Source organism: Trifolium pratense, linkage group LG2, assembly GCF_020283565.1.
Source record: "Trifolium pratense cultivar HEN17-A07 linkage group LG2, ARS_RC_1.1, whole genome shotgun sequence".
Taxonomy (NCBI): Eukaryota; Viridiplantae; Streptophyta; class Magnoliopsida; order Fabales; family Fabaceae; genus Trifolium; species Trifolium pratense.
The window spans coordinates 60,101,560-60,116,542 of NC_060060.1; the positions used below are offsets into that span (position 1 = coordinate 60,101,560).

Here is a 14,983-nt window from a genome sequence, read left to right on the forward strand (position 1 = left end):
GCTCTAATATCATTTATTAATACATTTTCTTTCGTCGATCAATTTCTGATTTATTTCAGATAGTGGAATTTATTGCAGAGCTTTTAAAAAGTAGAAATGAAGTGGAGGAAAAAGAATTGGTTAACTCAGGAACCATTGGACGAATTGTTGACATTTTTTTTTTGAGTAAGCAACTTTTAAATTTCAGTTCTCCAGAGTTTCATAGATGTCTAATGTAAACTTGATGCATTGTGCATAGCTATTTCTCACTCTTGACACATAATCTACTGATACAGGTATGGTACCGTACCATAATGCATTACACCATCACATAGAAAGTATCATATTATCATGTTTGGAGAGCAAAGCTGATGCTATTGTTGATCATCTTCTCCAAGTAGATAAACAATGTGTTCTTTGTGCTGAAGGAAATCAGGTAAATGTATGTCTCAAACTAATACATGAGAGATTGTATGTATTTGGTCACGGATATACAACTCTTAAAAGTATGATGCTGAGAAACATGTTGTACTTGGAATTGTTTTTATAGTATGTGAAATTCAACTATCTTGATTTTCTTCATGTTTTATTATAGTAAAAGAGAAAAGAAAGAGAGATAGATCAAACATGAGTTCATGTGATATATCCTCTATGCACTGTTAAGGTCTACAAGAACATCTTTTAACTGAATTTATGTGATCTTGCAGCGAACAGTACCTGCGACTGGAAAACGGGCGACACGGGTAGGAAACATTGACCATATTACCCGAGTTGCTAATAAACTCATTCACTTGGTTCATAACCAAAGCCACATTCTGGCACATCTTCAGGTTCGTTTTCTATACATTCGTGGAACAAGGTTCATGGTTTTCATAGTAAGTACTAAGTAATCTATGAAACTTTGGCAACTTGAATATTAATATTAAATACCAAAAGGATCTGTAGCAGAATATATATATATATACTGCTACAACATTGATTGTAACAAGCTCTTGGTCTTTGAATTTATGTTATGGTGCTGCTACAACATTGATTGTGACGTAGGAGGGGGGTTTATTTAGCAATTTAATATTTTAGCCAGTTTATTATTATTTTTTCACTTTGTTAATTTCGGCCCATTAGGGTTTTGTCTTTTCCCTATTTAAGCTAAACGGTTGTAGACTAACAGACAGTTTTTTCATTCAATAAAAATATTTGATTAAGTGTAAATCTTGTTGATTATGCTACTTTGTTAGTTTGGTTTGCTACTTAGAACAAATTTAGTATTTCATTTCATCAGTTCTTGTATAAATGTTCATTGCCATACCATAAATAAAAAAACCTTATTTTTTTGCCTTAATATATGTTTTTCCCTTACTAAATACTCCTAATTCAACATATTGCACTTTTGTATTTATGATAATCGTAAATACAACAATACATATTAAGGATAAATTGCACTTTTGGCCGTTAACTTTCACACACTTGCTATGTCAACAACACTAGTGACCTATCCCTCTAAATTGTAATCTGAATGAAAACCGTGGGTAAGATTATTCACCTTATTAGGATGGGATGTCCAATCAGTTAAAACCTCTGAGAGAGTGCATCCTACTAAGCCAAATATTGCAGGCGATGCACCAACATAGATAGTTGATTTTTCCAATGATGTAGACAATAAATTTCCTGCCAAACCTGATAGCATATAAATCGATAAGGCGATGCACCAACATAGATAGTTGATTTTTCCAATGATCCATGAGCTTTCTCCAGATATCGAAAGCAGGCAAAGATGTTATTAGCTCTAGCATCACTATCACTTGCGAAAGTAAGCTGGTGACACTGTTCGTACTCGAGACCTATATAACCTGGTGTCCCCTGTGGAGACTACCATCATCATCTAGAAGAATGCACGATAGTCCAAAATCAACTAGTTTGACATGAAGTTCAACATCGAGAAGAATATTAGGGGTTTTTGTATCGCAATGGATGACTTTATATGTTAATACAAAGTTATACAAATATTCCATGTTAATACATGATATCTTGCTCAATATGGGATCATATGTTTGTAATTATTATATTATTTCAGTAGCAATAGAAAAAGAAATATGATATTGACCACAAAAAAATATGATCTGGATAAAAGAAAATATGATGAAAAATATTGTGAAATATGTGAAGGTTAGCTAAATCCTAAACCTTAAAATTTTGGACACCTGAACAAAATTTCTCTAAACACCAAAGATGATAGAACCAAATATATGATCATAACTTCGAGCTATAATGTACATAAATACATGATATCAATAACTCATAACTTATATTGTTCTCTCAACCGAATTATTTCAGTACGCAGAGTCCTGAATCAAATCACTTGCTTGCTGAAGAGATCCAAGGCTCTTTACCACTTGAACCAATTTATTGTTGGTCAATAATAACTGATAACTTATTCACATACATTATATAGAATTCAATTTAATTGCTATACACTGAAGAACTAATAAGGTTTTACAAATGTATTCTTTCATCTTTTATCATGTAGATACTAAATACATGTATGATATGCAATTCATCCAAAAAAGAGTGCTTACAATTCCTAACTATAACAACGTGCTTGAGAAAAACATTTCATATAATAATCAATGGTTTGGTATATACAATGCCATGAAAATTAAATGAAAAGAGTGCTAGTACTACAATTTTACATTTAACAACCTATGATACCTATCCATCATAAAATCAAACTATAGAGAAAGAGAAACCCAAGGGGGCATTTTTTTTTTCCTTGCTGTATGGGGAAGACGCCGTTTCAGATCACAAATGAACCAATCTATAAGATAAATGCAAATGATGATTTGTGAATTGCACTATGAACAATTAACTAGAACTGTTTCTATCCACAAAAGACCTTGTAAATAAGAGAGCCGATCCATTAACCCCTCGAAGAACAAGCAGTCTTGAGTCCACATAAGTTCCACAGACAATCTTTGACAAATCAAATATTTCAGGGGGAATTTGTGTTCTTAGTTCTTGAAGAATATTTTTTACAGTATCCATGTTTTGATTTAAAGGATCGTCAAGATTCATTGTCACGTCAATATCACCTGATGCAAACTTGGCTGCAGGGAGACTTGATGGAAACTCCTTGAAAGGGGTTATCTTTCTCCATTTCTTGCTAGTAAATTTCTGAGCTAATGCCTCCTCATTGCCGGAAGGGCGAAAGGAGAGCTTCTCTGAGGTATTGTCTTGCTTTAGATATAACCGTCTCCCGGCTTTTAGTGTAAATGAAGAATTCACCTGCAATCTTCCTTTTTTACCAGCTTTGTCATGAGGCCAGTCCTGACCAATCATGACTGAGAATCCAATGTCAGAGACGAAGGAAAGGTTGGTCTTCAACTTTGATTCTCTTGTAACAGTTAAATGCAAATCTCCAACTAGAACACGGACAGGAGGTTGGCGAAGGGTCAACCCAACATGCTTCCCTGTGCAGTACAATAGACGCCATTTGCCTGGAAGCAACTCCAGCCAGTTCTGGACACATGAATATTGGAATATAAGTCTGTATAACATTAGCATTAAAATTTGTAAAAGTGTTTCTGTGATTGTTTTCATTGACCAGTTGGGTATATTGTGAACTTGCAATTATAGGTTTTTCATGAATTGGGTCTAGTTTGTGACTTTGTTTATGTCAGGAACCATGGGTTGAACTCAAACAATATTGTTCACCTCTTTTACAGATGCGGTCACATTGGAACATTAGAATTAGATGCTTCCATGGAGCCTGAGTTAGGTCTTTTTAAAAAGCACTAAGCAATTGTCATTTTTGGCATGTTTGGGTAGATTTAACTATTATGTTGGTTGTAGACATATTCAATAATTTTCAAACTTGCAATTCTATACAAGACTACCCAGGTTCACAAAGAAACAAGTTAGTACATGAGTTAACTTGATTATGATATATAGAATCATATGATTCTACAATTTAACAACCATGGGAAGAATGGCTAAGGCTCTTTATCAACTAAGTATTTGACTTTAGTGATTGAAGAAATGGAACTATTTCAAAGAAAATCATTGTAGAAGCAATAATACGAGGAAAATATACAGGAAAGTGTTTACTCCTAAATTACCTTTGGCTTTGGATGAGGATTCAACATCTCCATTAAGTCAATGAAGTGGGCAAGCCTACTGCGCTAAAACATAGAAAATACCCATCAGTCGAACTCTACCGCATATCTACTGCATTTAATAATTTAATTTCCTTTGTCAAAAAATAATTTAATTTAATTTCAATATACAAATGTAACTTTAGTAAGGAAAAACTTGAAGACATCAGACACCAACAAATATATAAAAATGTCTTATACAAACACAAGGTACTCAAGATGTAACAAAGAAACACATTGCATGTATGCGGCCACCTTGGATGAATACCTGAGGCTGACGATAAATGTACTCCTCACTAATACGCATTGCAGTACAACCTAGACCCCATCTGATAATATCCATTGATGGGACTACTCGCCATCTTGGCCCACAAAGGAATGGGTGCCTTAGAGCATCCAAGCAACTGTATAACAGTTCACATGGTTAACACTGGTAGTTTTTCAATCTTGGGCAAATCAAACTAATATATCTAATCAAATGCTATTTGTGTTTTCACAATTGTCTGAAAAACTAGCTACAATTTGCCAAAAGATCAAGCCTCCTGAAAGATCAAAGAAACTTGAACACTTTTCTTTATGATTTTTTATATGTCTGAATTTTCTTCTTCAACCCTACAGTTTTTATTTTTTATAGTCTTGACGTATTTTCAGGATAACCGCAGATCAATGTAGGGGAATCAATAAGCTAATTATTCACTTTTCAAATAGGCAGATACTGCTTCAAGGCATACCTTATCCTCCGAGAAGGTTTGGTTGCAAGCAATAACGATAAAAGGTGCCAACCAGCACCCCAGTTCCTATCAAGCATCTGCAAGAAAATAATATTAGAATTAGAAAGGCATTAAAAGTTCTGAAAACATGAATGGAACTCTAAATAATATGCCACTTTCACTAAAGAAGTGTAGTTGTACACTTACTTGTAAGCCAGCATTTCCATATGGAGAATTTCTACCGAGGATTTCCAACATAAACTGTCGCAAACATGAAGGATCATTCCCCTGAAGTTTAATGTAGAAATAACTATCATTAGAAAATTTACATCATTTCATGACACTGGTATATGATCTATTTCACTACGTTTGAAGAACATTCGTTTACATATTTGTTAGAATATATCAAAATACCTATATTTATTAGGGTAACTTTGATTATCTTTGACTTTTTGTATTGGTTTCAATATTTCCTTATATATCATGACTTGTTTCCATATTTAATTTGAATTATCAGCTCTACTACTTAACATCTTATTATGGTAATACCAGAAATGTAATAAAAAAATAATAATTTGAGGATGAGTGTCCACTTACAATAGATCTACAAAGTACAAATAGTGTTTACCAGGATCATGGTCATTTAACCAATAATTTAGTATTATTCTCAAATGACCACTTATTTCAAAATCAGAATCTTCAATTTTTCATGATAATGGTTATGTTCTGCTATAAATGAAATAATGAATGCACGTAAATTAACAGCTTACAGAAAAGGGGAAAAAAGAGCAAATTATTTAGGTCTTAGTTTGTATGAGAGGCATATTAGAGACAAGAAGGCATCATCCTTGGGCACTTCTTTCACAGTCTAAAATGCATTTGGGTCAAGTAGTTTTTTCTTTTCCTTCAAAAAATTGTACTTTTAAACAGTCAAGGGGCTAAAATTAAATACAATATTAACTTGCCGTACCTGTGTGAAGAATGATTTGAACTTTGCAAAGATCAAAGGATCCATAAGTTCTCCCATTACCATTTTGGCCATTATGAAACCCACGCATCTTTGCAACACAGATAGTAAGGTATCAAAAAGATTATATAGTTGCACACAAACTTCACTGACAATTTTCTAGGCCATACCTCATGTCAAAAGCAATCATCATCTTTCGCCTATCCATGTTTTCTATAGAGCCACTATTTGAACCATCCTCGCAAAAGTCAGCGGCATTTCCCAGTATACCTACCTGTTAAGTGAACACTTTGGGTCAAACCAAGCATGAGAAGAAAGGTTGACTAGACCATACATGAAGAAACACCAACTATTTATATCCAATAACTTGGATTACATAGATCCCACATTCAGAGCTAAGAATTATCAGCCCAATGGAAACTATCAAGCAGCAAATATATGTCATATATATTATGTGTTTATTTTTCCTTTCCTACAGTCTGTTGCATTTCTTATCACATTTTCTATTTTATGTGAAACAACAGAAATGTTCAAATTGGCAACAAAAACAAATTTCTAGGTATGTTTTGTGACACTGAGTGTACAGCGCACATGATGTACAAAACCTTCTCTAGGATCAGCCAGACCGCAAAGGTAATCCACACTCTACGTTTAAGATAGAAAAATGAATGAAGAGTTGACATGACTATGCTTACTTTGATATGTCTGTCTATTGGGCTTATATGCACATTTTCCAGCCTCAACTCTGTATGGGCAAGACCATGACTATGCAAATAATTTACCTGAAGTAAATAAACCATAGTAGAAAATATTAATCCTCATGTTGCTGTGCAAGTATTCAAGAACTTATGATTAAAAATGCCTTCCATAAAAGAAAATGTTAAAGTTTGAATTTCTAAAATCATACTCCAATTAGAAGATCTCTCATCAATATTCGAATAACTCGCAATTGCCTAGAAATCGCAGGACCTCCAGTTGTGTCTTCTCCTACCTTCCTAACAGAATCTTCGTCCAGTGCAAGAGTGGCCTCTAAAGTTTGAAGCCAATCTGACTGTTGAAGCCAGTGTCTCAAAGAAAAGCTACCATGATACTGAAAGGAAAAGGTATTGAACCAAAAAGAACATCAGCGGTTCTTTTTATGCAAAGGGGAAGAAAGACCCAAATAGACAAAACATTCAGAACAAGATACGACAAATGTATTATGAAATAATTAAAATAACGACAGTCGCTAAGATTAAGACCTACCCCATGGACTAGGATAAATGAACTGCTATCAGTATCACCACTTGCAGGCAAAGAGATATATCCATGAACTTGCATTGAGTAAGAATGATACAAAAGTTTACGGCGAACCAGCTTTTTCAATACCTTAAAGAAGATGCCAACAAAAAGTTTGTGAAGGGACATGAGAAATATTTAATTGAGATGCTACAAGGTCAACATACCTCTATTGCTCGTTTGCCTCGACGCTGAGCCTGGGCACTATAAAGCTGTCGAAGTATAACTCTTGTGTTGTACAAAGGACTGCAGAGGACGAAACGAATAAATACAGATTCTGTAATCAAAACTAATCATATGATATAACCTGAACCAAACAAAGAATTATCTTACCTACCACTATCCTTCACCTTGCCTTCAAAAACCACCTCATCCGCCTATAGTAAAACTTAATTGATGAGACAACCGGCATTAAAAAAATTAATCCAGTCATGACACATCGTAAAGTTATTTAGATTTCATACCCGTCCACCGAGGCCAATGCTAACATGATCTAAAACCTTAAAGTCTGACATTTTGAACCTTATAACATGATCAGTTTCCTCCTCCGAGCAAGCCGAAAGGGTATTTGGATCCTGTTTATGTGACTCCATTGAAGAAGCAGATGCAGCTCTCCGTAATGATGAACTGCATAATCCCTTGTGCTTTCTCTTGCCTACATTAGATAACGGTCCAGCGAAACGCAGGGGGACAGGTAAAACAAGTTTTGTCGACAAATTTATATGTGAGTAACCTAGGCCATTACTCTCGAAAATTGGGTATGGCCCAGTTCTACAGAGTGCCATTGATCAAACCTCTGATAGACAAATAATAACAAAGGATGACTGTATTTATCAGAAAATCTTCACTGAGGATCCATCAAATAGTGTGAAATTAATTTTAACGGCATAAAACAAACTAACGTTACATAATTGCATCTTATTTAACAGTAAAACATACTAGCAAAATCTACAGTTGCCACATGATGTATATGCGATTATGACGAACTATATAGTATATCATAACTGTTATTTGAACATCAATTTAGGACAACAAGCTTATTAAACAGCTAATCCAGCTCACACATGTGGTTAAGATGTGATAACATTCCTCATATATAGTATACCTCAGGTCTTATATATAAGCAAATATTCTTCCAGATATATCGGTTATTCAATAAACCTGAAAAATGATTTTTTTTTTTTTACCGGAAGGAGTATATTAATTAATATACCCTTGGTTTCCCTAGCAAGAGAGAAATCCCAATTTTGTGCATACAAACTTTAACTAAGGTTTCATGTTTCAATTTATTTCCCACATTTCTGAACCAATTAATTAACTAACGTAACGATCACAAAAGTATAAGCAAGGAAAAAAACACTTAGATAAATAATAAAATGGAATAATAAGAAAAATTAAGGATATATATATGTAAGAAAGAGAGAGAGAAAATAATCTGACCAGAATGAATGAGAAAGGGGAAGTAGGAGCATGGAGATGAAGAACAAGTAAGTACAATAATATAGATATAGAAAATTGAAGGAAAGAAGCGTGCGTGAGAGAGTTGCGTGCGACAGTACGTCGGGAACGTTTTGACACGAGTTTCTCGCGCGTCAACGTCTGCCTCTATAAATATCTTTCTCTCTCTTTTTTATCCATTCCATTCCCACCTTTATCATTTTTTGGTACAATAATAAATTCACACTAGAATACATACACATGTACTAACAACTTTTTGTCTCAATGTTTGGTGGAAAGTGGAAACAATATTCATTCTACATATTGTACTTCATACATCCTCTTCTTGTTTAGTGAAAGTTAAAATTAAACACAGTTGTCAACATAGTAATTCTAATCATGAATGTAGTAAACTGTATATTTTTATAAGAGACAGTTGACTTTTTAGATTTAGGGATTGATGTATTTAGTCTATAACACAGACCAAATACATCGGTTATTCCATGAATTAAAGACCAAATATATCAATTACTTAATCAATCTAAAAAGTCAACTGTCTCTTATAAAAATGATCGAAGGGAGTATAATCTAGAGAGTGAATGCTCAAATACCTTGAAACTGTAAGACGTTTATCAAATATCTCCCTGTTTCATTTATTCCATCTGTTGTGATGTTAACTTAGACCCAGTTGGGTCTAAGTCAGTTGGGTCTAAGTTAGCAAGGTGCACCTTTTCAGTTGGACAAAAATACCCATTTTTTTATTTTTGAAAGAATAGAGCAACAGGGGTATTTCTGTAATTTACCCAACAGTACACGCGCCCCACCTTCTTTTCCCACCCCCTAGGACACGTGGCAGCGTGTGATTGCACAAAATCCAAGCGCGTGCATCACACGCGCCGACAGACGCGCGTGGCTGCAGCCCACACGCGGAGAGAGAAACTTTTTAAAAAAGAAAGGCCACATGTCAGCATATGATTGGCTGCGTTAATTTTTTTTTCATTTAATACTTTAAACTCAATTATTTCATTGTAAATTATTTTTTTATTTTTTTATTTTTATACCAAAATTCTTTTTTTTTTTTTGTCTACAAATAGAGACTTGGTTCGTTTGATTTGGACACAGAAAAAAAAAACTCAATTTTTCACTACCTAAATCTCATTTTTCACTACCTTACATCAACTCACTTAAACCATTCTACTAGGAAAATGGTTTCAGAGTACAAATCTCTGAAACCATTCTACATGCTAAATGGTTTCAGAAGCAAATAACTAATAATCAATTTACTGAAACCATTCTACCAGCAAAATGGTTTCAGATTACAACTCTCTGAAACCATTGTACCAGATAAATGGTTTCAGAAGCAAAAACAATTAATAAATTACTCACTGAAACCATTCTACCAGTAAAATGGTTTCAGAATACAACTATGTGCAACCATTCTACAAGCTAAATGGTTTCAGAAGCAAATGACTAATAATCAACTTACTGAAACCATTCTACCAGCAAAATGGTTTCAGATTACAACTCTCTGAAACCATTGTACCAGATAAATGGTTTCAGAAGCAAACACAATTAATAAATTACTCACTGAAACCATTCTACCAGTAAAATGGTTTCAGAATACAACTATGTGCAACCATTCTACAAGCTAAATGGTTTCAGAAGCAAATGACTAATAATCAACTTACTGAAACCATTCTACCAGCAAAATGGTTTCAGATTACAACTCTCTGAAACCATTGTACCAGATAAATGGTTTCAGAAGCAAATACAATTAATAAAATTACTCATTGAAATCATTCTACCAGTAAAATGGTTTCAGAATACAACTATGTGCAACCATTCTACCAGTAAAATGGTTTCAGAAGCAAACATTAGTTTTTAATTACCGTTTTATCTCATTTAATTAACTAAAAATAGTTTCAGGTCTCCAAAAATTTCATAAAATACACCAAAAGTTCCAGAATATTATCTACTATTTTCCTGGTATAATGGTTTCAGTGAGTTGGTTGAGTGGTGCGTGTTAAATTACAACACACAAGTAACGTATTTAGTAGACAAAAAATGAGATTAAAGTAGTGAAAAATTGCGTTTTTTTTTCGGTGTCCAAATCAAACGAACCAAGTCTCTATTTGTAGACAAAAAAAAATTATGAATTTTGGTATAAAAATAAAAAAATAAAAAATTAATTTACAACGAAATAATTGAGTTCAAAGTATTAAATGAACAAAAATCACGCCCAGCCAACCATTGTGTGACACGTGTCCTACTTTTAAAAAGCAAATTTTTCTCTCTCCAGGTTGTAATCCAGTGTGGCGCAGGCGCTAGAATCTGATGGATCAGGATGATCTGGGCTGTTTGATTGATCAGACAGTCTTGATGAGATCAGATCTTGGCTGTCTGATGGAAATCAACGGTCTGTAACCATGGTCCTTCGGTACGCGCGCGACACTGGATCCGCGTCTATTAATGGGTATTTTGGAAAAAGAATGTGGGGGCGCGTGTATATGGTTGGTAAAATTACAGAAATGCCCAATAGCTCTATTCTTTCAAAAATTAAAAGAATGGGTATTTTGGTCCAATTGAAAAGGTGCACCTTGCTAACTTAGACCTAACTAGGGTCTAAGTTAGAAAACCCCATTAAACATATACACGTTACATGAGGTAATTGACTAAAATTAGGGGGCTAATTGACTGAACTTTAATTTACATAAAAAGAAATAGGGGTAGAGAGAGAGAGAGCGGGGGGTAAAAGAGAGGGTGATCGAGAGAGTTAGAGAGGGACGCAAAAATAGATAGTACGGTTGCAATTACAATAATAAGAACATGCTTATAAAATATTCAAATTAGTCTGGGAGAGAATGAGATAAGAATTTAGGGAGAGAGAGGGGGGATAAATAAAGAGAAGGAAAGGGAGAAACGGAGAAAGAGGGGAAATAGTTGAAGCAGCGACAATAACCACGAACTCTTTAATATAAGAGAAAAGAAGTTGTGTTGATGTTCTCCCTTTCTTTCTGTTTCTCTCCCTCTCTTTTCCCCTAACTCCCCCCTCCTCTCTTCTCTTGCAAACTTTAGTCGATCATCCCCTGAGAGTGTATTGGATTTCAACCAGCCAATGTAAACAAATGAACAATACAAATCTTTAGTCGTTTCACATACCGAGGAAATCCAATACACTCTCAACAATGCACTTCAAACTCCAACAAATAAACAAAAACCATGGAAGCAATATTTTCTCAAGATAATGTTATGTCATTCAAATTTGAACTCTATCTGTTTTTTATTTTATTTGGTATCTCTATTGTTAACGATATGATCATAGACAAACAACACAATACATAACAAGAAGAAGAAGAAGAAGAAGCATAACCTTGCATAAGAGAGCCTTACTCCGAAGAGAACAGAGAGATATAAAAAGAGAGTCACGTAGATAATTTATGGGTAAAATGTGTGTTTTGATGCATGTAATGTTAACGATTTTGAGTTTTAGTCCCTTAAAAGAATCTTTTTGTTTTACCCCGGTAATTTCATATTCCTTTCGTTTTAGTCCTTAATGTGGTCATGCCACACAAAAACACTAACATGGTCATAATATGCCGACTATACCACTATCACGTGTTTATGGGGTGCTGACTTGACATATATCGAGAACGAAAAACCAAAATCCACTCAAATTACTGAGACAAAAAACAAAATAACATGACAAGCAACGTGAAAAGACAAATTTACTTAGGAATCAAATTTAAAATTAAAAAATGTGAAGAAAAAAAAACTCATTATCCAATTCACCATCTTCTATTATGCCACCACCACAGTTAAAGAACTCTTCTCACTTTATTCAACCTACAAACTCATAAATGCTTCAAACAAAAAAATCATCTCTTTAAAATCTTCTCACTTTCTTCAACCTACATGGTTATGATTTCAATGTTATTGACATTTATTTTATATATAGCATAAACTAATTTTTTTTCTTCAACAAAAGTAAATATTATAATATTTAAATATGAGTCAGCTTCAACACAAAACACAAGAAGATACCTTTAAAAAAATACACATGAAGAGTACAATTTAGTAAACAACACGAGAATCACACTTTAATTATAAAGTGTCACATTTAAATGATCGATTTCTAATAATCATTGAATATTTTAAGTCATGATGAATTTTTTATATTTAATTTTAATTATATTTTTCTTTAATCATCTAATAAAAATGTAATTAACGTGTTTTTGTGTATATAACTCAATTGGTAAGGACATTACATTATATACGAATGTGTCAAAATTCGAATTTAGAATCCTCCCATTTTTTACCTTTAGGGATAAAGTTTTACCCATTAATCTACTTGAAAAAAACATTATAGTTAAAGCCAAAAAAAATAAAGTTATTGTTGTCTTATGAGCCGTAAGTACAACGATGTGTTGAGGCGTGAGCTCGAACCCACGATTCTTCACTTCTCTACACATTGAGTTTCTTGTCAACAAGGTAATTTTTTAATAACATTAATAAAATTTACATAATCAAATAATTTGATATTAAATTTAATATAATATATATTAAATTTTAAAAACATATTTTGTTGCACGGGTGTAATTTTGTAATTTATATAATATAAAAAAAATAAAACCTACTAAAATAAAAATATATAAATTAAAATATTTATTTATTTTACGATAAAAGTAAATTTTTTGTAATTAGGGATATTTATAAGGACCAAAAACTTATTTAATCCTCAAATTTATGTTATTTTTTCGATAATTTTTCCTAGATATAATTTGATAAACCATCAATGTGGTTTTGAAATGAAAGTTCAATATTAAATATATCTATAAACAAAAAAGTTTCGTAATTGTTATACATAAAATAAAATATACACATTAGTCACAACCTACTTTTCTTAATATAGGTGAAATATATGATTGATGTCGATAAAAAAGAGTGGAGAGAGTATAAAATTGCAACTATTACTTTTTACTTTTGTAGTATTAGTTAAGTTTCATTAAAATTATTTTATACATAATCATTAATTAAAAAAATAATCTTATACCAAAAAAAATTAATCATCCTTATCACATCTTATCTACTAAAATTCAATTTCAATTAAATTTTTTAATGCATTTAAAACACATTGTACTTTTTTCTTTTATGAATAAATATCGTGTATCTTTTTTCTTTTTCTATGACCAAATACCACGTTCTATCACCAAATACGACGTATCTTTCTTTACCATTTGTGATATATTCAATCATAAATTATTTTCATCTACCTTTATTTAGAAAAAATTAACTACAAACATTGTATTTTTCTTCTTCCTGACTTACAATAGAGTTGATGATAACCAAAATTTCAAAAATACTACCCAAATTATTTACCACTAGACCAAATCCAATAAGTTCACTACAAACATTGTATTGGTTCAAGTAAAACTATACTCAAATTTCTCAAGGAAGATAATCATCAAAAACACATACTTTATATTAATAATATACTTCCTCTATTTTAAAACAAGCGACATTTTATTTTGGTAAGAAATGAGTAACATTTAAATAAGATTTTATACTTACGTCAAAAAAAGAAGAGGATTTTATACTTAAATTAAAAAATACAATAATTTATACCTATATATAAAGAGGATGTAAAAAATTTTGGCGTGGACTTTTCAAAATACCAATAATACCTTTGATTTTTTTTTTGAGGAACAAAAATCTTTTATTAATATACTCAGCATAAGATATGCTGCCCTTCGGCTCGGTAATAAAAAATGACAATTTGACTTACTAAAAGTTCCATCAATTTTAGCTCAATTGACAAAAACGTCGAAATTATTAGGCCGGACGTCGTGACCCAGGTTCGAACCTGAGATCTCACAATTATATGTGAGTTTAATTTCATTTGATTACCACTTCATCTAAGACAAAAAAAGAGTAACGTTTTAAAAATAGTATAATTCAATTAATTATTGATTAAAAGATAAAATTAAAAATAAATAACAATTCTACATTAATTATTAATTTTGTTTTTATAAATATTTATACAATAAAAATGATAAGTTACGTTTTTTTGGGTAGATAGACAAAATGACAAAGTCATCATAAACTCACAATTTCTTCCCTGATCATGACGTCCAACCTAACAATTTCGTAAATTACATTTATTTCGAACCAATATTTTTTTTTGACAAATTAATATTTTTTTTATAAAGTGACCTTTATTTTCATTTTTTTGTTTTTACCACCGATATCCAGCCTACTAGCCCACCTAATATCGTTCGAAAATCAATTTTGACATGTAGTTTCAGCTCTATCCGATTGCGGTCGTGGTACTCTCATTTTCATTTTGAAAGTATAAAATGAATGAATTAGGAGATTTAATTGAAAAACAAGACCCCACACAAATCTAAGGCGTTGCAACTGCAAAGTGATCATATGGCACCTCTATGAAGGACATGAAACGATGTATC

The 14,983-nt window shown here is 32.5% G+C and overlaps 1 protein-coding gene and 1 long non-coding RNA gene across 2 annotated transcripts; one reads left to right on the plus strand and one right to left on the minus strand.

Moving 5' to 3' along the window:
• LOC123909269 lies at positions 1 to 1,188 on the plus strand. Its single transcript, XR_006809859.1, has 3 exons — positions 1 to 165; positions 276 to 415; positions 687 to 1,188. It is a non-coding gene; the product is annotated as an uncharacterized LOC123909269 (long non-coding RNA).
• Positions 1,189 to 2,575: 1,387 nt separating this feature from the next.
• On the minus strand, positions 2,576 to 8,820 carry LOC123909270 (probable plastid-lipid-associated protein 14, chloroplastic). Its single transcript, XM_045960083.1, has 14 exons — positions 8,523 to 8,820; positions 7,547 to 7,878; positions 7,416 to 7,459; positions 7,250 to 7,328; positions 7,050 to 7,172; positions 6,712 to 6,894; positions 6,500 to 6,586; positions 5,975 to 6,078; positions 5,808 to 5,895; positions 5,045 to 5,125; positions 4,859 to 4,935; positions 4,396 to 4,531; positions 4,092 to 4,154; positions 2,576 to 3,492 (listed from the first exon to the last, which is right to left on the minus strand). The coding sequence occupies exons 2-14, from the start codon at positions 7,865 to 7,867 to the stop codon at positions 2,839 to 2,841; spliced, it is 2,040 nt and encodes a 679-aa protein (XP_045816039.1). The 5' UTR covers positions 7,868 to 7,878; positions 8,523 to 8,820; the 3' UTR covers positions 2,576 to 2,838.
• Between the last annotated feature and the right edge of the window lie 6,163 nt (positions 8,821 to 14,983).